The sequence below is a fragment of the Pristis pectinata genome, chromosome 9, assembly GCF_009764475.1.
Source record: "Pristis pectinata isolate sPriPec2 chromosome 9, sPriPec2.1.pri, whole genome shotgun sequence".
Classification (NCBI taxonomy): Eukaryota; Metazoa; Chordata; class Chondrichthyes; order Rhinopristiformes; family Pristidae; genus Pristis; species Pristis pectinata.
This window is the reverse complement of record NC_067413.1, coordinates 23,270,998-23,294,150: the sequence shown is the minus strand read 5'-3', so window position 1 is coordinate 23,294,150 and position 23,153 is coordinate 23,270,998. Positions and strand designations below refer to the sequence as shown.

The window sequence follows — 23,153 nt, the reverse complement described above, 5'->3', positions numbered from 1 at the left end:
ATGATCCAAACCTACACCGGCAATGCTCCCCAACTCTTTCTCTGCTGCATTGATGACTGCATTGGTGCCACTTCCTGCACCCATGTAGAGCTCATCAATTTCATTAACTTTGCTATCAACTTCCACCCCACCCTCAGATTCACTTGGTCCATCTCTGACACCTCGCTCCCCTTTCTGGATCTCTCTGTCTCCATCTTGGGAGACAAATAATCCACTGTCATCTTCTATAAACCCAATGACTCCCACAGTTACCTTCACTACACCTCTTCCTACCCTGTCCCTTGCAAGGACAAAATTCCCTGTTGTCAGTTCCTCCGTCTCTGCTGCAAGTTCTCGAGATGAGGCTTTCTACTCCAGGACATCTGAGATGTCCTCCTTTTTCAGAAAACGGGGCTCTCCTCCCCCCCCCCCCCCCCCCCCCAGTGCCATTGATGCTGCCCTCACGCGCAGCTCTTCTATTTCCTGTATGTCTGCCCTTGCTGCCTCCCCCACCAGACATAAGAGTGGATAGAGCTCCCCTGGTCCTCACCTACCACCCCACCACACTACACATCCAACATGTCATTTTCTGCAACTTTCACCAACTCCCACAGGATCCTACCACCAGGCACATCTTCCCCTCCCCTCTCTGCTTTGTGCAGGGATTGCTCCCTCCGTGACTCCCTTGTCCATTCATCCCTCCCCACCAATCCCCCTCCAGGCACTTATCCCTGCAACCGTGCTAAGTGTTACATCTGCCCCTGCACCTCCTCTCTCTCCACCATTCAGGGCCTTAAGCAGTCCTTCCAGGTGAGGCAGTCCTTCATGTGTCACTTATTGCATTTGGTGCTGCCAGTGCGGCCTCCTCTGCATCGGTGAGACCCGATGCAGGTTGGCGGATTGCTTTGTCAAGTACCTGTGCTCCATCTGCTGAACCAACTAGGATCTCCCGATGGCCAGCCATTTTAATTCCACTTCCCTTCCCACACCAACATGTCTGTCCACAGTCTCTACTGCCAAGTTGAGGCTAGATGCAGATTAGAGGAATAGCACCTTGGTAGTTTCCAACTTGATGGCATGAACATCTATTTCTCTAACTTCCAGTAACCACTCCCCTACTCCCCCCACCCCCCTTTTTTCACTTATCCCACTGGCCCCCATCACCCCATCTCTTTCCTCTCAAACTGCCCATCACCAACACATTCCTCCCTCTGGTTCTCCTCCTCACCTCCTTCCCTTTATTCAATGGTCCACCGTCCTCTCCAATTAGATTCCATCTTCTTCAGCCCTTTGTCATTTCCACCGTTCACCTTCCATCATTCCCACTCTCCCCCTCCCTCACCTGCCTATCACCCCCCTCACCTGGATCCATCCATCACCTGCTAGCTCTTGCTCCATCCCCTCCCCACACCTTTTTATACTGAATAATATCAACTGTCCATTTCCCTCCATAGATGCTGCCTGACCCGTTGAGTTGTACCAACTCACCTTGGATCCTATGTGACCTAATCTTCAGGACCAGCCTACCATGAGAGACCTTGTCGAATCTTTTGTTAAAGTCCACACAGCAACAACCACTGCCCTACCTTCATCAAGCATCTTCATCACTTCCTGAAAAATCTCAATCAGATTTGTGAGGCAGGACCTCCCCTGCACAATGCCAAGCTGACTATCCCCATATTTCCATGCTTTTCCAAATGCGAGTAATTCCTGTCCATAAGCATCTTCTCTAATAATTTCCCTACCACTGATGTAAGGCTCACTGGCCAATAATTTCCTGGCTGGTAAAATAAACATAAATATCATTCAAAAAATTGATGTATTTTTTTTCTTTTTAAAGCTGAGAAGCACACCTATGGCACTAAAAATCAAGTAAAATTACTAATCTGACATAAATAACAAAAAGACGATCACTTTCCCCCCAAGAGCTGATGTCTCTCATTCTTTTGAATGAAGACTGCCAAGCCTGCACTGTTTAACCCAGTATAGGTTTGCAAGCAAAGTTCACAGCCTGGGTGTTGAGAAATATGTGGAAGATTGTGTTGCCCCATTGGGCTCCATGAAGAACCAAATGGGGCAACTGGCAGCATTGGCTGCACAGAGGAAAATGCCAGTGTAGACACCAGCCCTGGAAACTGAACTTCTGTGGTGATTGCTGGTAAATCTGCCCCAGAGTTCTACTTTTCTATTCTTCCAACTGAGGTGGATAACCTTACATTTCCCCACATTATATTCCATCTGTAAACTATTCGTCTGTTCAGTTAACCTATTCCTTTGCAGACATGGTGTGTCCTCTGCACAATTAACTTTTCCAACCATCTGCATCATAATAAGTAATTGAGGCTTCAGCACTGACCCTGTACCACCCAGACAGTGACATCTTGCCAACTTGAACATGATCTATTTATCCCCAGTCTTAGGTTCCTGTTAACTAGCATGAATATTGCCATTAAGCATAGAGAACATAAGTAGGTGTGTCCATTGAATTAAGTTCATTTCTTGCAATAGTTTCAATTGTAATACTACACCTCCAGTTTCTGTGCTTCTTTCATGTATTGAAATTAAACATCTAGTGGTGGGAATCAAAGCAACAATGACACAGAAGAGACCCTCCTAATGTTTGCTCCACTCTAATAGTACTTACCCTTTCATCCATTGTTTGGGAACTGTTTTGCAATTACATTGAGTGGAATGAAATTGGGCAGCAGGGCATTCATGGCACATACTTGTGTATGATTGGTTTGCAGGTACCCTCCTCTGTGGTCTGATCAGTTATCCAGATGTACTGCTTTGTAATGCTAATGACTGGCAGACAGCATCCGCACTTGGAGATGGTGTTTGTAGAGGTGTTAAGTCCAACACACAGAAGAAGGTATTCATGTTGAACATTGGAGAACAGGAGTTCAGTGGCTGTAAGTAAACAATTCGTTAGCATGGATCATTCCTGATCTACTAATTACTTAGCAATGTTCAGTTTTAAATAATGGAAAAGAAAGGATGAAAGATGATTATTTTGCATTTCATAGCCTCAGGAAGCATCAAAACAATTTACACATAATTTACTTTAAAATTGCAGCCATGTTAGAATGCAGGAGAAGCATTAGCTGAAAGACATACAGTAAATTTCCATTAGCAGCAATAAAATAATGATCAGATGGTTGAGAGATTAATACTAACTACCACATTAGGGCAGTTCCCTTGCTCTGATTCAAATAGAAACAATGGCATGGTTGACACAATACTCACACTGCCAGGTTTGAAATTGGAACTGGGATGGTCTAAGAATTGATGCCTAGTCTGACATAAGATGTAATTTCTTAAGACAATTTCTTAACTCTCAGTCTAGAAATGGACCTTGCCGGTAAGCTGACCATAGCTGGCCACATGATCTGGCCTCTATCTTATTGAACAGCCTGTCATTGTTTATTCCTAGTCAAGGAGAATAGCAAAGCCATGGTTTTATTGAATGACTTGGAGCATCAATGCAGGGTGAGATACAGTGGTTTGGCATGAATTTGCATTTATAATTCCACACATTGTTGAATTCCCAAATTTGAACATGGTACAGTGAGGAGCAGTACGTGCATATTGTCACATCCCTTAGGGCAGGCCAAAGTATTGGAAATAACAATTTTCCTGATTTACTCTTGTGGATCCTGTAGAAAGATATGTTGGCAAAGAAAAATTGATGAAGACAGATATCAGTATAAACAATTGTGCTTCAATAGCATGAATGAGAAAATTATTCAATCCAGAGCTCAGTTCTAGTGGAGCTTTGGATGAATTCTGAAAACTTTCCGGCTCACAGTTATACAGAATTGGAATATCATTTGAGCTACACAATTAGATCTGCTTCATTCTCTGGAAGATACATTTCAGTGAATGTGTGGCACCAACTAGCATTCATTGGATCAATGGCTGCCTGTGCACTGGAGCAAATTGTCATGATCTGTAACATCAAGAAAATAATTGTGGGAATATTCTTGGAATAACATTATTTCTGTTGCATTTTTTAAAATGTTTAAAAAAGGCACTGTGAAAACATGCAAGGACAATAAATAGGAGCAGGACTGAAACATGTGGCCTTATGAGCCTTTTCTACCATTCATTAAGTTTATAGCTGATCTGATCTTGCCCTCAGCTTTACTTTCCTGCCTGTTCCCCATAACCCTTGATTCTCTTGTAGTCCTAGAATCTTTCTGCCTTAACCTTCAATATACAGTGATTAAATTTCCACTGTTTTCTGGGATAAGGAGTTCCTAGGATTTATAACCATCTGAGAAGAAAATCTTCCTCATTTCTATGTGTTACCTCTTATTCTGAAATTACACTTCATAATTCCAGATAACCTCACTAGAGGGAAAATCTTTTCTTCATCTACCCTATCAAACACCCTCAGAATATACCAGTTTTAATAAGATCATCTTCCATTCTTCTAAATTCCAGATTCGACTGCTTAATCACTCCTCTTAATACCATCCCTTCATCCCAGAAGTCAACCTAGTGAACCTTCTCTGAGCTGTGTCCAGTGTCAAGATTATCCCTGCTTAAAAAAGAATAAAGCTGTATGCTGTAGTCCAGATGTGTTCTCATCAACACCCATGTCAGAAGTAGGAAACTCTTTTATACTCAATCTCTTTTGCAGTTGAGGTCAGTATTCCATATGCCTTTTGCTGTAACTTCAGGTTAAAATTCTATGACTCATGGTTATTCAGGTCCCTTTTTGCAGCAGCATTCCATGGTCTACTTAAACATTGTGCAGTCCCCAGTGCAGTTTTCTGCTGGCATCTCAGCTCCCAGCACTTCAGTGTTGCCCAACTCAGCACAGGGGCTCTCTCAGCACAGGCATCTTATTGCTGTTATAGAACCCCTTTGACAACTGGTGAGACCCTTAATCCCACCTCAGTCCCACCTACCATTAGTGTGGTAGGAGCTGTTGAATGTTTGTGAACATCTTTTACCTTCAATACCAGAGAGATATAGAGATATACAGCAGGGAAACAGGCCCTTTGGCCCATTGAGTCTGCTCCAATCATCAACTACTCATTTACATTAGTTTATCTGACCTCTCCTTCTGGCACCTACCCTCTAATCCAGGCAGTATTCTGGTAACCATTTTCTGCACTCTCTCCAAAGCATCCACATTCTTTCTATAATGAGGTGACCGGAACTGAATGCAATACTCCAGATGCAGCCTAACCAGAGTTTTATAAAACTCCAACATAACTTCCTGACTAATGAAATTATTGCCTCGACTATAAAAAGCCAAACATGCCATATGCCTTCTTTACCCTCAGCCCCACTTGCTGTGGGTGTAGTAGGAGCTGTTGCATGTTTCTGAACATCTTTGACATACAAAGGAGAGACACAAAGATGTACAGCAGTCTGCGCCAATCATCAACTACCGTAGAACCATACAACACAAAACAGGCCCTTCGGCTCACCATGTTGTGCTGTCCATCAAACCACCCTCACACTATCTAACCCTTTCCTCCCGCATATCCCTCTATCTCACATTCCTCCATGTGCCTATCCAACAAACTCTTGAACCTGTCCAATGTATCTGCCTCCACCACCAACCCAGGCAGTGCATTCCATGCACCAACCACTCTCTGGGTGAAAAACCTCCCCCTGACATCTCCCCTGAATCTCCCACCCATAACCTTAAAGTCATGCCCCCTCGTCTTGAGCATCGGTGCCCTGGGAAGGAGGTGCTGGCTGTCTACTCTATCTATTCCTCTCAATATTTTATATACCTCTATCATGTCTCCTCTCATCCTCCTCCTTTCCAGTGAATAAAGCCCTAGCACCTTAAGCCTTTCCTCATATTCCATATGCTCTAATCCAGGCAGCATCCTGGTAAATCTCCTCTGCACCCTCTCCAATGCCTCCACATCCTTCCTATAATGCAGCGACCAAAACTGAACACAGTACTCTAAGTGTGGTCTAACTAGAGTTTTGTAAAGCTGCATCATCACTTCGCGGCTCTTAAACTCAATCCCATGATTTATGAAAGCTAACATCCCATAGGCCTTCTTAACTGCTCTATCCACCTGTGAGGCAACTTTCAGTGAACTGTGAATATGAACCCCCAGATCCCTCTGCTCCTCTACACTGCCAAGTACCTTGCCATTTACCTTGTACTCTGCCCTGGAGTTTGTCCTTCCAAAGTGTACCACCTCACACTTCTCCGGATTGAACTCCATCTGCTACTTGTCAGCCCAGCTCTGCATCCTATCAATATCCCTCTAAGTTCCGACAGCCCTCCACACTATCCACAACACCGCCGATCTTAGTGTCGTCCGCAAACTTACTAACCCAGCCTTCCACCCTCTCATCTAAGTCATCTATAAATATTACAAAAAGTAGAGGTCCCAGAACTGATCCCTGCGGGACACCACTAGTCACTGCCCTCCAATCCGAGGGCACTCCTTCCACCACAACCCTCTGCTTTCTACAGGCAAGCCAATTCCTATTTACATTAATCCCATTTTTTTATTCTCTCACATTCTCATGAAAATTCTACCACTCACCTACACACTAGGGGCAATTTACAATGTCCGATTAACTTACCAACTGACGCACCTTTGGCATGTGGGAGGAAACTGGAGAACCTGGAGGAAACCTATGCAGTCGTACACAGAATGTTCAAACTCCACACAGGCAGCACCTGAGGTCAGGATTGAACTGAGTCTCTGGCACTGAGGCAGTGGCTCTACTAGCTGCGCCACTGTGCTGCCCCTTAGGACATAAAAACATAGCAACGTACAGAATAGGAACAGGCCCTTCGGCCCATCATATCTGCAACCATGATGATGCCAAATTAAACTAATCTCATCCGCCTGAACATGGTCTGTATCTCTCTATTCCCTGTCTGTTGATGTGTCTGTCTAAATGCCTCTTAAGTATTGCTCTTGTATCTACTACTTCCACCTCCCTTGGCAGTGTGTTCCATGTACCCACCACTCTCATAAAAAAACTGCCTCACAGATCTCCTTCAAACTTTTCCCCCTCTCATATTAAACCTATGCCCTCTAGTATTTGACATTTCCACCCTGGGGAAAAGATTTTGACTACCCTGTTAATGCCTCTCATAACTTTATATACTTCTATTAGGTCATCCCTCAGCCTCTGATGCTCCAGAGAGAAAAAAATCCAAGTTTGTCCAACCTACCTCTCCTTATAGCTAATACACACCAATTCAGGCAACATCCTGGTGAATCTATTCTGCGCCCTTTCCAAATCCTCCATGCCTTTCCTATAGTGTGGTGACTAGAAGGGCACACAATACTCCAAATGTGATCTAACCAAAGTTTTATACAGCTACAAATTTTCTACTCAATGCCCCAACTGATGAAGGCAAGCATGTCATATGCCTTCTTTACCTCCCTATCCAGGGCTCTATGGACCCCACCCACCACCCAAGATCCCTCTGTACATCAATGTTTCTAAGGATCTTGCCATTTGCTGTATAATTTCATGTTACATTTGAGCTTCCAAAATGCATCCCCTTACACTTGTCCAGATTAAACTCCATCTGTCATTTCGCTGTTCAAATTTCTAACTGATCTGTATCCTTTGACAACTCCACTAATTTTCATGTCATCTGCAAACTTACTAATTAGACAATCTACGTATTTATCCAAATCATTAATATACATTACTCACAATAGAGGTCCCAGCACTGATCCTTGTGGAACATCACTGGTCACAGAGCTCCAGTCAGAAAAACAGCTCTCTACCACTACCCTCTGTCTTCTTATGACCAAGCCAATTCTGAATCCAATTTACCAACTTGCCTTGCATCCTATGTGACTTAATCTCTGGACCAGCCTGCCATGAGGGACCTCGTCAAATGTTTTACTAAAGTCCACACAACAACAACCACTGCCCTACCCTCATCAATCATCTTCATCACTTCCTCAAAAAACTCAATCAAATGAGACAGGACCTCCCCAACACAAAGCCATGCTGACTATCCCCAATATTTGTGTACTTTTACAAACACAAGTAAATCCTAGCATGAATAACTATTGTCATTGAGCATAGATAACATAAATAGGTGTGTCCATTGAATTAAGTTCATTATTTGTAATAGTTTAATTTGTAATAATATGTCTACAGCTTCTGTGCTCTGCATTCTTCTTTCCTGCATTGAAATTAAACTTCTATTAGTGGGAATCGAAGCTACAATGACACAGAAGTGACCCTTCTAATGTTTGCTCTAGTTCAATAGTCATAGTCATACAGCACGGAAACAGGCTCTTCAGCCCAGCTGGACCATACTGACCAAGATGCCCCATCCAAGCTAGTCCCATTTAACCAACATTTGGCCCATAACCTTCTAAACCATTCCAATCCTTGTACCTGTCCAACCGTCTTTTAAAAGTTGTTATTGTACCTGCCTCAACCACTTCTTCTGGCAGCTGATTCCAGACAGGTATCAACCTTATGTAAAAACATTTGCCTGTCATGTTCCTCTTAAATCTTTCCCCTCTTACCTTAAACCTATGTCCTCTAGTTCTTGATACCGCAACCCTGGGAAAAAGACTGAGTACATTATCCCTATCTCTGCCCCTCATGATTTTACTCACATTTATAAGATCACCTCTCAGTCTCCTACGCTCTAAGGAATAAAGTCCTAGTCTGTTCAACCTTTCCCTATAACTCAGTTCCTCAAGTCCTGGCAGCATCCTTGTAAATCGTTTCTGCACTCTCTCCAGTTTAATAACATTTTTCTTATTATTTACCCTTCGATCCGTTGTTTAGGAACTGTTTTGCCATTGTACTGAGTGGAATGAAACGGGGCAACACGACATTCGTAGCACATACTTGTGCATGACTGGTTTCAGGTAGCCTCCTCTGTGGTCAGATCAGTTATCCAAATGTACAGCTTTGTAATGCTGATGACTGGCAGACAGCATCCGCACTTAGAGATGGTGTTTGTAGAGGTGTTAAGTCCAACACACAAAAGAAGACATTCAAGTTCAACATTGGAGGACGGGTTCAGTGGCTGTAAGTAAACAATTTGTTGGCGTGGATCATTCCTGATCCACTACTTACTCAGCAATGTTCAGTTTTAAATAATGGAAAGAAAGGATGAAAAGTGATTGTTTTGCGTTTCATAGCCTCATAATGCACCAAAACAGTTTTCACACAATTTACTTCTGAACTAGAGCCACATTAGAATGTAGGAAAAGCATTAGCCAAAATACATACACTAAGTTTTTTATTAGCAGCAATAAAATAATGACCAGTTGGTTGAGAGACTAATATTAACTACCACACTAGGAAAGCTCCCTTGCTCTTCAAATGGAAGCAACGGCATGGTTGGCACAATGCTCACACTACCAGGTTTGAAATTAAAACTCTATCTTATTGAACATCCTGTCTCTGTTTAGTCCTAGCCAAGGAGAATCAGAGTCAGGGTTTTATTGGATGACTTAGAACACCAATGCAGGGTGACATGCAATCCTTTGGCATGAGTTTGTATTTATAATTCCACACACTGAATAAGTCACAGTGAGGAGCGGTACGTGCACATTGTCACATCCTTTAGGGCAGGCCAAAATATTAGAAAGGATAATTTTCCTGATTTACTCTTGTGGATCCTGTAGGAAGATATGTTGACAAAGAAAAATTGATGAAGACAGATATCAGTGAAAATAAACTGTGTATCAATAGCATGAATGAGAAAATTATTCATTCCAGTGCTCAGTTTTCATGCAGTTTTGGATGAATTATGAAGACTTTCCAGCTCACAGCTACTCAGTGTTGGAATATCACTTGAGTTACACGATTAGATCTGCTTCATTCTCTGGCAGATACAGTTCAGTGAATGCGTGGCACCAATTTATCATCCATTGGATTGGTAGATCATTTGCAATGAAAAAGTTTAAAAGTTAAACCTTTCTGGAAAAAATTAAAGGTTTCAGATGGGTTTTCACTTCAAAATTGGCCATTACCCCAAATAATCATATTTTAAGTTTCATGAATTTTCCTTTGTTGGTTCAATGTCTCAGATTAATAGGTTTTATACAATACTTGCGTAAGCTTGCATTTTACTTTGTGTCTGAAATAAAGAAATAGTGCCAACGGTGCTTTAGGAAGAGTTATGAGAAATAAGTAAATGCAGACACATGGAGAGGTTAGAATACAAGGGATGATTTACTTAAGACTGGGTTTCGTATCATTTTTCATTGTTTGTTCGTGAGCTGGGAATATTGCTGGCAATGCCAGAATTGCTTGTCCATCTCTAATTGCCTCTGAACTAAGGAAGTAGTTTCGAATCGATTATGTTACTGGGTCCAAAATCACTGAATAAGGATAAGGATGGATAAACCAAACTAGATAAGGATGACAGATTTCCTACCCTTAAGAATACAAAAGCATAAGAACATAAGAAATAGGAGCAGGAGTAGGCCATCTGGCCCATCAAACCTGCTTCACCATTTATCAAGATCATGGCTGGAAATCTACCTCAGTGCCGTTTCCCTGCAGTATTCCCATAAACCTTGATTCCCTTAATATCCAGAAATCTGTCATTCTATTTTGAATAAGCTCAACAACTGAGCCCCTGCAGCCCTCTGGGGTCAAGAATTCCAAAGATTCACCAGCCTCTGAATGAAGACATTTCTCCTCATCTACTTAGTTCTGTATCAACAACAAATTGCAAATGTGACATTTGGTCCTTCAGCAAAATCATTGATATAGATTGTGGATAGCTTCAGGCCAGGCAACCATCACTGTGGTATCCCATGAATCAAAGCCTACCAACCTGAGAATGATCTGTGTATTCCCACTTTTTGCTTTCAGTCCAATAAGAAATTCTTAATCTACGTCCCTGTATTATTCCCAACTCCTTGAGCTCTAACCCAATTGACCAGACTCTGTATGAATCGTTATTGAAAGCCTTCTGAAAATCCAATTGCATTCCTTCCATTGGTTCCCCCTTTCATATTCTATTAATCCTCAAAGAATTTGTCAATCAAATAACTTTTTACAACAATGTGGTACTTTCATGATTACCATTTCTAAAACCAGCTTCTTATTCCAAATGTTTAAAGGTTGGGACAAAAATTGTGTGAGTTAAAAGGATAAGAGGTGGTGGGCAGGGAGGGGGGGAGGGATATGTTTCATTGTTTCACAGAGAAGGGTCTGGACACCATTAATGTTTAGGAAAAGAGAGTGAATGACATTCAGAATTAGAAAACCAAACCGTTTGGATGGGGTATGAGAAGGAGGATGTTGCAGGTGTGAAATAGAAAGAGTCTCTGGAGTAAGTTGAAGCTGAATATGTTGATTTTAATATTTAACATGATACAGAACAGGAAGTTAATGTAATGTCAGTACAATGGGTACATGGGCAAGAATTTCATGTGGGACAGAGAATGGATAGCTGGCCCAATACAGGGTAGAGAACGAAAGATTAGCAGGGAGGATATTGTGGAAACTGGCTTTTAGATAATGGCAACATAGATGAAAATTTTACTAGGCATGGGCTTGCGGTTAAAATGGAAGCAATCAACGTTGCAGTGATAGAAACCAACTGACAAAGATTATAAATGTGGGCTTTTGATGCAACATTTTTAATAGACTGGGTAATCCTAAACTGTTGGGTGGAAGGAGAAATGGAATTATTGGCAAGAATGCAGTTTTGAAGTTTAAAAGTATATCACACAGTGGCAGTTAAACTGTGTGAAAGTTGACGAGCTGTGAGACTAGCAATTGTCATATGACAAAGCTTGACTGAAGATGATCTTGACAACAATGCTTTTTAGGCATAACTTGCTTTGATATGGAACTAGAAGCATTCTACATTAGTACAGACAGTATGCTTGTGATCCCCTCTCAAAGAATGTGAACAATCCATATGGTTTGCTGGGTTTATATTAATGTCCTGCTTAATGTTCAGAAAAATTACTGACATTCAGTTAAACAAATGTTTGCAACCATCAGTAAGATATTATAAACATCCAAGAATAGTTCTCTCTATAATATGTTGATTTCATTCTCAATTTATGCATTGAAGAAAGGTCAAAAGTTAATGATAATTATTGTGAACATTTTAAAATCTGGTTCTTTACTGTTCATTGCAACAGAGAGACACCATTCTGTGTTGTTTCTCCCTGACTGGATATTGACCATTGAGAACTCTAGGCTTTGAGCCAGCACCTATTTGAAGGCATGAGGGTTTCAAGCTTCAATACCAACTTCTGCTTACAGTGTTGCCAAAGGGATGGCCTCCTAAGACGTTAAAATTTAGTCCTATGATGGAAAGGCTTGTTGATGCATAGTTTTAGTATCTCTGTTTAGTTATTTTAAGAGGTTAGTATCTCTGGAACTATCCAGCCTATTGGCACTTCTGAAAAATGTCAATGAAAATCAGATCAGAGAAAGGCCATATAGGCACTTAACCTTGCTCTGCCATTCAATTAAATCATGGCTGATTTATATTTTAACTAACTTCTTCACAAGGATCAAGAACATAGATGCAAAGGCAGTGAGAAGAAGTAGTAAATAAATGTTCAGTTGAGTTTACAACTCAAACACATGCAACCTGTAGAAGAAGGAGAATACTTAGGCAAGTAACAGCAAGTAAAAATGACTTGTGTCAAAATGATTTGTGACTTGTGGGTTTGATTCTGTCCTCTGCTGATGTCTAAGTAGAATTTGCACGTTTTCCCTATGACTTTGTGGATTTTCCATAAGTGCTCTAATTTCTTCCCATATCCCAGCAGTGTACTGGTTGTTAGGTTAATTGGCCACTGGAAATTACTCCTAGTATGGGTCAATGGTGAGAATATCAGGGCATTATTAATGGATACATGTAAGAGAATAGGTCACAGGGACATAAATAGGAGAATGGATTGCACTCTGAGAGCTAGCATAGACTCGATAGGCTGGATGGCCTCCTTCTCTGCTGTAAGAAAATATGAAATAGATTAACTATCCTAAGCTGATTTTTTAAAAAAAATCAACCAACGTGCAGAAGTAAGTGATTTATTGAGGTTTGTGAGTATATGAGAAGCCCATTGCTTACATATTGTGCATACACTGACCAAAACTAAAGAAGAACTACTCCTGAATGGAGAAGGACGTGTTGGCCATCATAGTTGGAGTTGCAGGGTTTGCACATTCTTACCAGGAAGATCATTCATACTAGTTACTGGCCACAAATTTTTGTTGGGCATTCTGGAGCCAAAATCCACTATTCCTACAATGGCAGCACCTGCAACTCAGGGCTGGCTATCCTACTGTCTCAATATGACTGTAGCATTTGAGGGAAGAGCATCTAAACAAAATGTTACGTGAATGTCGCCTTGATATTTTAAAGTGAAAAAGCCATAATGAACATAAAAGTGAAAATTGTACCCTACAGGCAAGAGAAGGCGATTCCTCAGTCACAGCGGTAGAAATCGCTGGAGCTACATAAAAAAGTCTGACTTTGAGACAAGTCAATGAATAAAATTGTGGACAGATTGATTCAATGCAAGGCTGAATGAAGGTATAAATTGCACATCGCGGAGGCCATGTATTATCTACTAACCAATGTCACATAAAATGGAGATATAGGTTAATGCAACTGGAGGAATTGCAGAGTTATGAAAAAGAAATTCCATGCATCACAGTTGAATGCAGTGAATATGAAGACAGTGACTATTAGAATTGTCTAATGGCCTGGATCAGACAAGTGGAGTGGAGAGAAGAGGACTGCAAGATCAAAAATGTTCCTGAAATGAATCCCACAAATTTTTAAGAAGAATCAACATGTAATACTTCTGATGAGAATCAAGCTGAATCAACATCTCAAGTAGAGGGATAGATAGATGATACACCAACAACATCTGATGAAGCTTGAAGTTCATCGAAAATAACACCAGCACTGCTTTGAAATCACAGAGAGTGACAGACTGGCACTTTGTTAAATTTGTAAAGAAGTTAATTCACTGTACACTTTTCATAAAAAAAGGGAAAATAGTTGTAATAACTGTTATTTTAAGGCTACCACTGCTTGGAGTATAGTGTCCTGTGACTTGTAACAATGTGTATTGCAAGTTCCAGAATCAATCATGAATAGCCATTGAATTAACCACATACATCTTGTCTGAGCTCTCTGTGTCTCCTGTGCATAAACTTCAACACACACCTCAGGGACTTTGTTAGAGGTCTGGACCGCTGAGAACATACTTTGTAACTTCCAACATGGAAACTCTGGAAGACTGAGGTAAATCAAGAAGTAACATTAAAATTGGACTTAAAATTAAAAGCTTTGGTTTTTAAGGTGATTCAGCCCATCTAGTCTATGCTAGGTCTCAGAGCATTTCCATCAATCCCATTCCCTGGTTATTTCCCTTTTACCTATTCTCGCACACATGCCCCTGAATTCCACCCCGACTCCCCTACAACCCACCTACCCTGAGGGCAATGTACACAAGCCAAATAACCTACCATCCTGCACATCTTTGGGATGTGTGAGGAAACCATGGCACCCATAGAAAACCATGCAGTCACAGGGAGAATGTGCAAACCCAACACAGACAGCACTGGGGGTCAGGATTAAACCCGCAGGAGCAATGTTACAGTGGCACTGCCTGCTGTGTCACTCAGCCACCCACACAGGCAAGAAACTCAGGGTACATTGACTACCATAGTGAAATAACAAGCAGGGAGAGAAAGGCAGTGAGAGGGAAAGCTAATTAAAGGATCATCACTCTCTTCAGTTTTTGTGTCATGCTGATAAACTAGTAGAATGTGGGTTATTTCATAATTCTTTCTTTACTTAAACTATTTCAGTGCAATGAGAAGTTTGCAGGAAACCCTCAAGTACCTTTTTCTTTAACCTCTCATTGCATTCAAAGTGCTTATGTGGGTCTAAGTCGGTACACTGAAAGATCATTTTTGTCTTCTCTCTGTCATGCAGAACATTCAAAATGACCACTCATAATGTGAAAGAAAGTTAAATTGCAAAAGAAAGTTGATTTGAATCAATCATAAATGTTTCATTTTCATGCAGCTTATGCATTCCTATCAGAAACCTTTGTGGATGTTGAATACTCGACTGAACTGACTCCAGACTTGAAGGAAGAAATTCAGAGAACATTTAACAGTTTCCAGCATATCTATCTCTGGCGAGGTGAGCTTTGTATCCTGCTGTTAATGTTTTATATTTACTGTTATCGTGTTTGTTTGGCCCTTCCTATCCACCCGTTGCCCACCTCCCTTGATATCCATCATCCTTTCTGTGCCTCTAACAACTTCCACATCACATTGATATGGTTTCAGGATGCTAGTAGTTCTCCAGCACGTTTATTCCAAAAGTAATTGGTAATTGATAATTGGTTTATTATTGTCATATGTACTGAGATATAGTGAAAAACTTTGTTTTGCATGCCATTTATATGGGTCATTTTAAAACATAAGTACATTGAGGTAGTACAAAGGAAAAGCAATAACAGATTGCAGAATATAGTGTTACAGTTACAGAGAAAATGCAGTGCAGGTAGACAATAATGTGCAAGCGCCATGACGAGGTAGATTGTAAGATCAAGAGTTTATCTTTATCATACAAGATGTCCACTCAAGAGTCTAAAAACAGTGGGACAGAAACTGTACTTGAGCCTGATGGTGCACGTTTGCAAACTTTTGTATCTTCTGCCCAATAGAAGGGAGGAGAAGAGAGAATATCCGGGGTCTTTGATTATGTTGGCTGCTTTCCCAAGGCAGCAGGAAGTGTAGACAGAGTCACTGGAGGGGAGGTTGGTTTGCGTGATGAACTGAGCTGTGCCCACATCTCTCTGCAGTTTCTTGTGGTCTTGGGTGGAAGAGTTGCCATACAAAGCTGTGATACATCTGCACAGGATGCTTTCTAAATTGGTAAATTGGTTTATTATTGTCACATGTAACGAGGTACAGTGAAAAGCTTTGTTTTGCATGCCATCTGTTCAGATCACTTCATCACTTCAGTGCATTGAGGTAGTACGAGGGAAAACAATAACAAAATGCAGAATAAAGTGTTACAGTTACAGAGAAAGTGCAGTGCAGGCAGACAATAAGGTGCAAGACCATAATGAGGTAGAGTGTGAGGTTAAGAGTTCTCTGTATCATATTAGAGGACTGTTCAATAGTCTTATGGCAGTGGGATAGAAGCTGTCCTTGAGCCAGGTGGTACATGCTTTCAAGCTTTTCTGTCTTCTGCCCGATGGGAAGGGGGGAGAAGAGGTGGGTGGGTGGGGTCGTTGATTATGCTGGCTGCTTTACTGATGCAGCGAAGTATAGACAGTCCATGGAGGGGAGGTTGGTTTCCGTGATGTGCTGAACTGTGTTCACAACTCTGCAGTTTCTTGTGGTCACGGGCAGAGCAGTTGTCATATCAAGCCATGATGCATCTGGATAGGATGCTTTCTATGGTGCATTGACAAAAATTGGTGAGGGTCAAAGGGGACATGTCCAATTTCTTTAGCCTCCTGAGGAAGTAGAGGTACTGGTGCACTTTAATGGCCATGGCATCCACATGGTTGACCAGGACAGGCCATTGGTGATATTCACTCCAAGGAACTTGAAGATCTTAACTCTCTCGACCTCAGCATGTGCACTGTCTCCCATCCTGTAGTCAATGACCAGCTCTTTTGTTTTGCTGACATTGAGGGAAAGGTTGTTGTCATGACACCATGTTGCGAGGCTCTCCATCTCCTTCCTGTACTCTGACTCATTGTTATTTGAGATTCAGCTCACTACGGTGGTGTCATCCGCAAATCTGTGGATGAGGTTAGAGCAGAATCTGACCACACAGTTGAGAGTGTATAGGGAGTAGAGTGGGGGGCTGAGGACGCAGCCTTGTCAGTGCATCTATGAAAACTGGTGAGGGTCAACAGGAACATGCCAAATTTCCTTAGCCTCCTGAGGAAGTAGAGACGCTGGTTATTCTTCTGCATTTCTATTTCAGTACTCTCTTCCTTACGTAAAGATGGAACTCCTGCATTAACATCTGTTTGAGATAAACTGAATTAAAAAAGGATCTATTGGCATATCCTGATCCCATCACCACATCATTAAGGCTAGCTAATTTTTATTTAAACTAATGTTGAGCTCCTCGTTAAGTGAGAAGTAATGATTATTGGTCCTAAACCTATTTTCACAATAACATAGGTTTTCACGAATCAGCACTTAAAGTGTAAAAGACAACATGATGCAATTTATGTGTGAGGATACAATATCCTCTCTATCTCTTCCCCATCTGTTACCCCATTAAGAGGTCAGTTAATGGCTGCCATTTAGGACTGACAGTTCTATAATCTGGAGGTTGGAATAAAGAGAAAAAATCTGACAATTTTTTTGTTCATAAATCATACAAATACATGTTCGGCCCCATTTCTGTTAATGTCCTGTCTTTTGGGAAATTGGATGGATACTTCCAATTATGAATCATTTTCCTGTTATATTTTGCATGTGATGATGTCACCAACAAGCGTGACATGTTTTTCTGAATTACTGACAAAAATTGGGTCAAAAAGTTGTGACCTGTGATGGAACCATGGGTGAAGTAATGCATCCCCACTGTGACATCAATTTTAATTTCACTCACTCTCCAACATTGATCTTAATGTTCCACTTTTTTGCAGCAAAGTGGCACTTATAAAGATAGCAGTAGCTGAGAACTAGGTACAGTGATCTGTAGTCCCAATAATCATTGTGGCAGCAGCCCAATCACAGCACTGGGCCATATCACTGCTCTGTTTAACCCTTTCCCTTCCTCTGAATTCCTCCCATGCCTCCAATTTTCCTCTCCCCAAATTTCTCCTTATCCCTCCCTGTTCCCATTTCCTCCTTCACTATTTACCTTCATCTCCATGGCAGCCTGTGCAAGTCAGTATCTAACATTTTTAGATGGATGAAACCATGATAGCAGTTTCCTGAGGTGAGGATGCTTAATTTGGCAACTTCAATTGCTTGCCCTATTTGGCACTGGGTCAGTTAATAAAATAAGTGAAATCCATTTTCCAGGCTTATTTGTCCTGTTCCTCAATGCAACCCTTCAAGAATGAATTAGTGCCTAATCTTAATGCGTTTTATTCTGGTATCACCAAATGTAAATATTTGTGATGGAATGAATAATTAAAAAGATATATTTTCTCCAATGGAGACCAGGCCTGATCTCAACTAGTTCTGAACACTGAGGTTCAGTGCCCCACAACTTGAAGTCAAGCCTGTAAAAATAAAAACTGAGAGAAACGGAATAACAATTTAACTGTACCAAGAATTAGATGCATAAAGAGTATCAGTCAATGGGACAATATTGATAAAGTACTCCCGATATGCAGCCATGCACTCCTTCACAACATATCAATTGTGCTTACAACCTTTGACTTGTTCTGATGGGCAGGTTTTTCCCAAACATTTGAACCAAAATTAATGCTTCAAATGATTTTCAGATTCTGACATGAACGAAAGGCTGAACTCCACCCCTGAATGTGCTGGAAAATCTCCACAGGATCAGCGGACTCCCAATGTGCCAGGTATTTGCAACACATTATACATATTTCAGATAGTTGATGGCATAGCTGATGCTTTCAAAAGTAAGATTAATAAACTCTTGTCAGCTAATGGTAGGTAAATGAAGTTGAAAATCAATCCACATGGGGTTGATTAAAGAGTAGAATAGGTTTGGGAGCTGAAATTATGACTCCTGTTCCTGGTATGATTGTGCAACATTGATAAAATTGACATTTATCGTCAAACCCTACTTGTCTGAGAGTCTTGCTAACACTGAATAGCAATGTCAAGGCATTTCACAGGGTAGTTGAGAGTTATCCCCCTCATATTGGCTTACCCATAGAGGCTAATGGTAGAAGGATGTTGTTATGGGTGGGGATTTGTGACCAGTGGTATTCCTCAGGAATCAGTGCAGGGGCCTCTGTTGTTTTCTTTTCACCTTAAACATGTGCCCTCCAGTTGTAGAAGTCTACATTATGGGGAAAAAAATTTCACTATCCACTCTATCTATGCCTCTCATAATTTTGTACACCTCTATCAATTCCCCACCCAGCCTCTTCTGCTCCAAGGAAAACAAACCCTGCCCATCTAGCCTCTACTCATAACTGAAACCCCCAGGCAACATCCTGATAAATTTCCTCTGCACCTTCTCCAGAGTAATCACGTCCTTCCAATAGTGTGGCGATCAAAACTCCACATGATACTCTAGCTGTGGCCTAATCAGAGTTTTGAGGTTGTACCATGACTGCAATGCTCTTATATTGTATGATCTGGATAATGAAGCCCAGCATTCCATGTGCCTTCTTCACACCTTAAATACCTGTGCTGCCATTGTTAGAGAACTATACTTTTACTCTAATGTCCCCCTATTTCTCAATACTCCTGGGGGCTCTAACATTCATGGTATATGTCCAACCCTATTAGACTTCCCAACTGCATCACCTCACAGTGTCAGAATTAAATTCCATTTCTTGCCATTTCTATTCATGCCATTTCTTCACCCCACTTATCAGCTAATTAATATTGTTCTGTAAGCTAAGACTATCCTCCTCACTATCAACAACACCATCAATTTTTGTGTCATCTGCAAATTTGCAACCCTGCACCTCCATCTCCTATTACCAAATCAACTTTGGATTCAATTTGCCAACTTGTCATGGGTCCCATGGACTGTTACCATGTCAAAGAAAGATAAGATTCAAAGAACACTTGTAAGGAGCACTTACTTATTTTCACGTTCTTGCATAATCCTTTTATTCATCAATTGTATAAATGATTTATCTTGTAATACTTACCTTGTCTTCCTTTTCTGAATGAGCACTTCCGAACAAAGGCAGACAAAACATATAGGTTTTTAATAATCAGGCCTGAATCTTGATTCTACCAGATCTCTACTTTTAGTCCTTTGTCTCCTGGTGAGGGAGCACTTGGACTGTACTGGGTACCTCCTTACATCATAAACATTTTGGATAGGGAAGGAAATTTGTAGAATGCAAATTGTTATCTGACCATCCAAGGAATCATCATCCTTCCATTACATTCTGGCTTGGAAATTGTTCTGTATAATAGCATGTAGATGTATATAATGGGATAACATGCTCATACATGGGATTCATAGAATTTGATCCAACTTCCCATTGCAAGGCCTCTTTAAAAAAAAAACCTTGTCATATCCACATTCCTCTTTCCTATCCCATACACCATCCAGTGGAATTTTTTTTTGCTTATTTATTTATGTCCCTTATAAATTTGAGAACTTCCATTGAATCTTGTGACTGCAAGTTCTTGATGTTGGCGTTTTAGGGAAGGAATTAGCCTTTTTATTTTAAACCAATTAATGTCTCCACTGGAATAGCAAATAAATAAACCTCAGTATTTATATGTGAGGGAGCAGAGGAGAGGGTTCCAGAGAGATCTCAAAAATCCCAGCAACATAGCAGTCCTTGTTCTGGCTTAGACTTTTTCAATTGCAGAAACAAATCTGCTTATGATGTTGAAAAAGATGGGTCATTCCCAATTTATAAGTGCTTAAGGTTTATGGTTCAATGCAAATTTAAAACTTAAAATTCTGTGTTGATTAGAAACCACCAAAGAATTTTTCTCGCATCTGGACTCAAAAGTTGTCCAAGTAGATCGGAAGAAGTCTATTCCAAACCAACACTACCAGCTTTTCAAGCATCAGTTTCCAATTGCACAGGCTGAGCTGTGGTGTCTGCAACGTAAGTAACCCTGTTTAGCCCTATTGATTAATTCCATTGCTTCTGTGTCTTTATTCCTGATTTCCAAACTGAAACATTACTATAGAACTGGCAATAATAAAGGAAGAACTTTAACAACAACTTCCATTTATATAACACCTCTCACAATTTTTTGTTATCCTGAAACATGTTTTATAGCCAGTGAAGTATTACTCAAGTACGTTCTCTGTTGTCATGTAATAAATGAACAGCCAGTTTGAATATGACAAGATCCTACAAATAACGCTGAGACAGCATCCAGATAATTAGTAGCAACACACAAAGCGCTGGAGGATCTCAACAGGTCAGGCAGCATTTATGGAGGGAATGGATAGTCAACGTTTCAGTTTGAGACCTTTCATCTGGACATTGATGTTTTGGGGCATTTGCAATCTCTCTTGTGTATCCAAAAAATTAGATTTGTTTCTTTGATATTGGTTTGGGAATAAATGTTGTCCAGGACACCAGAGAAACTACACAGTTCTACGACTTGAAGGTCAATGTGTTCCGCTGTTGAAGAAAATTGATACCCCAGGTGGAACAATGTAACAAGGCTCAAAGATTGCTCTTTGAGTTAGGATGTGAGATGCTCTTTTGAGTGCTCTACAAGTTATCTTATTTCATGACTGAGCTGCTTTCTTTTTGTTTCCCAGGCTGCACAATGGAGAACTTCTGCAAAATTGTTTCTCTTCAGGATGGTGGAGCCCTGCATTATGAATGCAAGCTGTACCCAGACACACAGCTTTGCCAACCCAGTACTGACCCTGAATCATCTGCAATGAACTGCAGCCTTGTCCTGCCTGAGGAACCACAAGTATTATACAGAAAGAAAGGTGAGTTATTTGATGTTGCTTTATAAAGAATAAGACGAATACTCCTTTGCAGAAAAAGATAGTCCTAGAAATTATAATTGGAAGGGTAGTCTAGAGGGTTCATAGATGTGGAAAGGTTGTTAGAGTCAGGGAAAATAATGACAAAATTATTTATTATCTGCTTAAGACAAAGAACAGGAATTATTGTCAGCATCTATGAATAGATAGTTAAAGGAACATCAAATAAAAAGATTTGCAAACTCAAGGGATTTAGAAAACTGCTTGCCTGAAGATAAACATCAACACAGCCCCATTGACCCAAGAGACCTGTTTCCAGGTTGAAATTGTATGTAATCATGATATAATTCTATGTCATTATTTGTAATTAAATGTAATTCTATTTAATTTATGTAAAATTCCATTTATGCTAACTTGGCTGAGCTCATCTCAGCTGGCTGGGGTCGTGCAATTGTTAATCTGGCCTTGGGCTAAGAAGAGGTGGTGGAGAAAGTTAAATTAGTGAGAGTTCTCTCACCCAGCCATTATCCAGTGACTATTACTGGGTGATACATGTGTCTGGATATGACATGACAGAGTAAGAAGTTATGCCATGCTTCAATAACCCAGATTGCAATTAGGTAAGATACAGCAGGTGTATTATGATAACTCAGCAGGAACACTGACTTTATTCTTTCATTCTCTGTGCACTGCAACAAACTCATTTTAAACATATTTCTGGAGCTTTGTCGAATGATTCAATTTTTTAAATATTTTGTAAAATAAAATCATCCTGGAAACAACACTGTTTTTAAAAAAAAAATAATTGGTCATTGACAACAGCACATAGGAGTGGAAGCCTTGAGAAAGGTTCCTCACCATTCACATTTACTGTAGTGTGTGCCATGAACTTCTATCACTCTTCTTCCCTGAATTTCCAACAGTTCTCCTCTTCACCAGTGTCTGAAGCAAGGCTAGTCAGGGTCAGAAGGCTGTTTCGGATCAAAACATTTCCAGAACTTCGCGGCAGTATTGTGGTAAAAATCAGAAACAGTACTGCAGGAATAAACTACCACTAGCATTACCATGAGAGATTTACTAACAATGATTATATTGTTGGTACCTGAGTACAGTTTAGCCCAGAGACACTGGCCAAAAGGAAATATCTTGAACAAAAATTAGGTCCGTGTTTTTTTATGCGTGGGATGCCCTTCCTTTGAATTTTCACTGTTTTATGCCAATGTTGATCAATGGAGCTGAATATTTCTAATTTCAAATTGTTTTTTTCTTCAGTATAAAGAGCTATACATGCATATTTTGCATGTGATAGATGCAGTCCATTCCTTCCCTGGGAAAATGTGCTAAATTCTAATCATTTATTGTCAGAGGAGTCTCTACGTTCTTTCCCACATATGTATTCTCACTATGCAGGGAAAGGAAATTCCTGCTAATTTATACTTTGACTAATTTTGTTCTAATGGTCTTTTGTGCTCCGTTCTCAGTTCCAGTGCTTTGTTGAAACTGTCTGGATTTCAGAGGAAAGAAGTGATATTTTAAAGAAACCATTCATAAATAAAATGTTTAAAGAACCACACCATCCAAAGGAATGTAAAATCAGGCTGATTTTCAAAAGAGG

General features: G+C 40.6%; 1 protein-coding gene across 1 annotated transcript in view; it reads left to right on the top strand.

The window, feature by feature from the left end:
- Nucleotides 1-23,153, top strand: part of tg (thyroglobulin) — a 282,508-nt gene that overhangs the window by 93,444 nt on the left and 165,911 nt on the right. Inside the window, exons 26-30 of the mRNA XM_052023465.1 lie at nucleotides 2,727-2,891; nucleotides 14,996-15,115; nucleotides 18,411-18,494; nucleotides 20,553-20,690; nucleotides 21,362-21,541. Of these exons, the coding sequence (XP_051879425.1) occupies nucleotides 2,727-2,891; nucleotides 14,996-15,115; nucleotides 18,411-18,494; nucleotides 20,553-20,690; nucleotides 21,362-21,541 (687 nt within the window). The remainder of the gene's footprint in view (nucleotides 1-2,726; nucleotides 2,892-14,995; nucleotides 15,116-18,410; nucleotides 18,495-20,552; nucleotides 20,691-21,361; nucleotides 21,542-23,153) is intronic.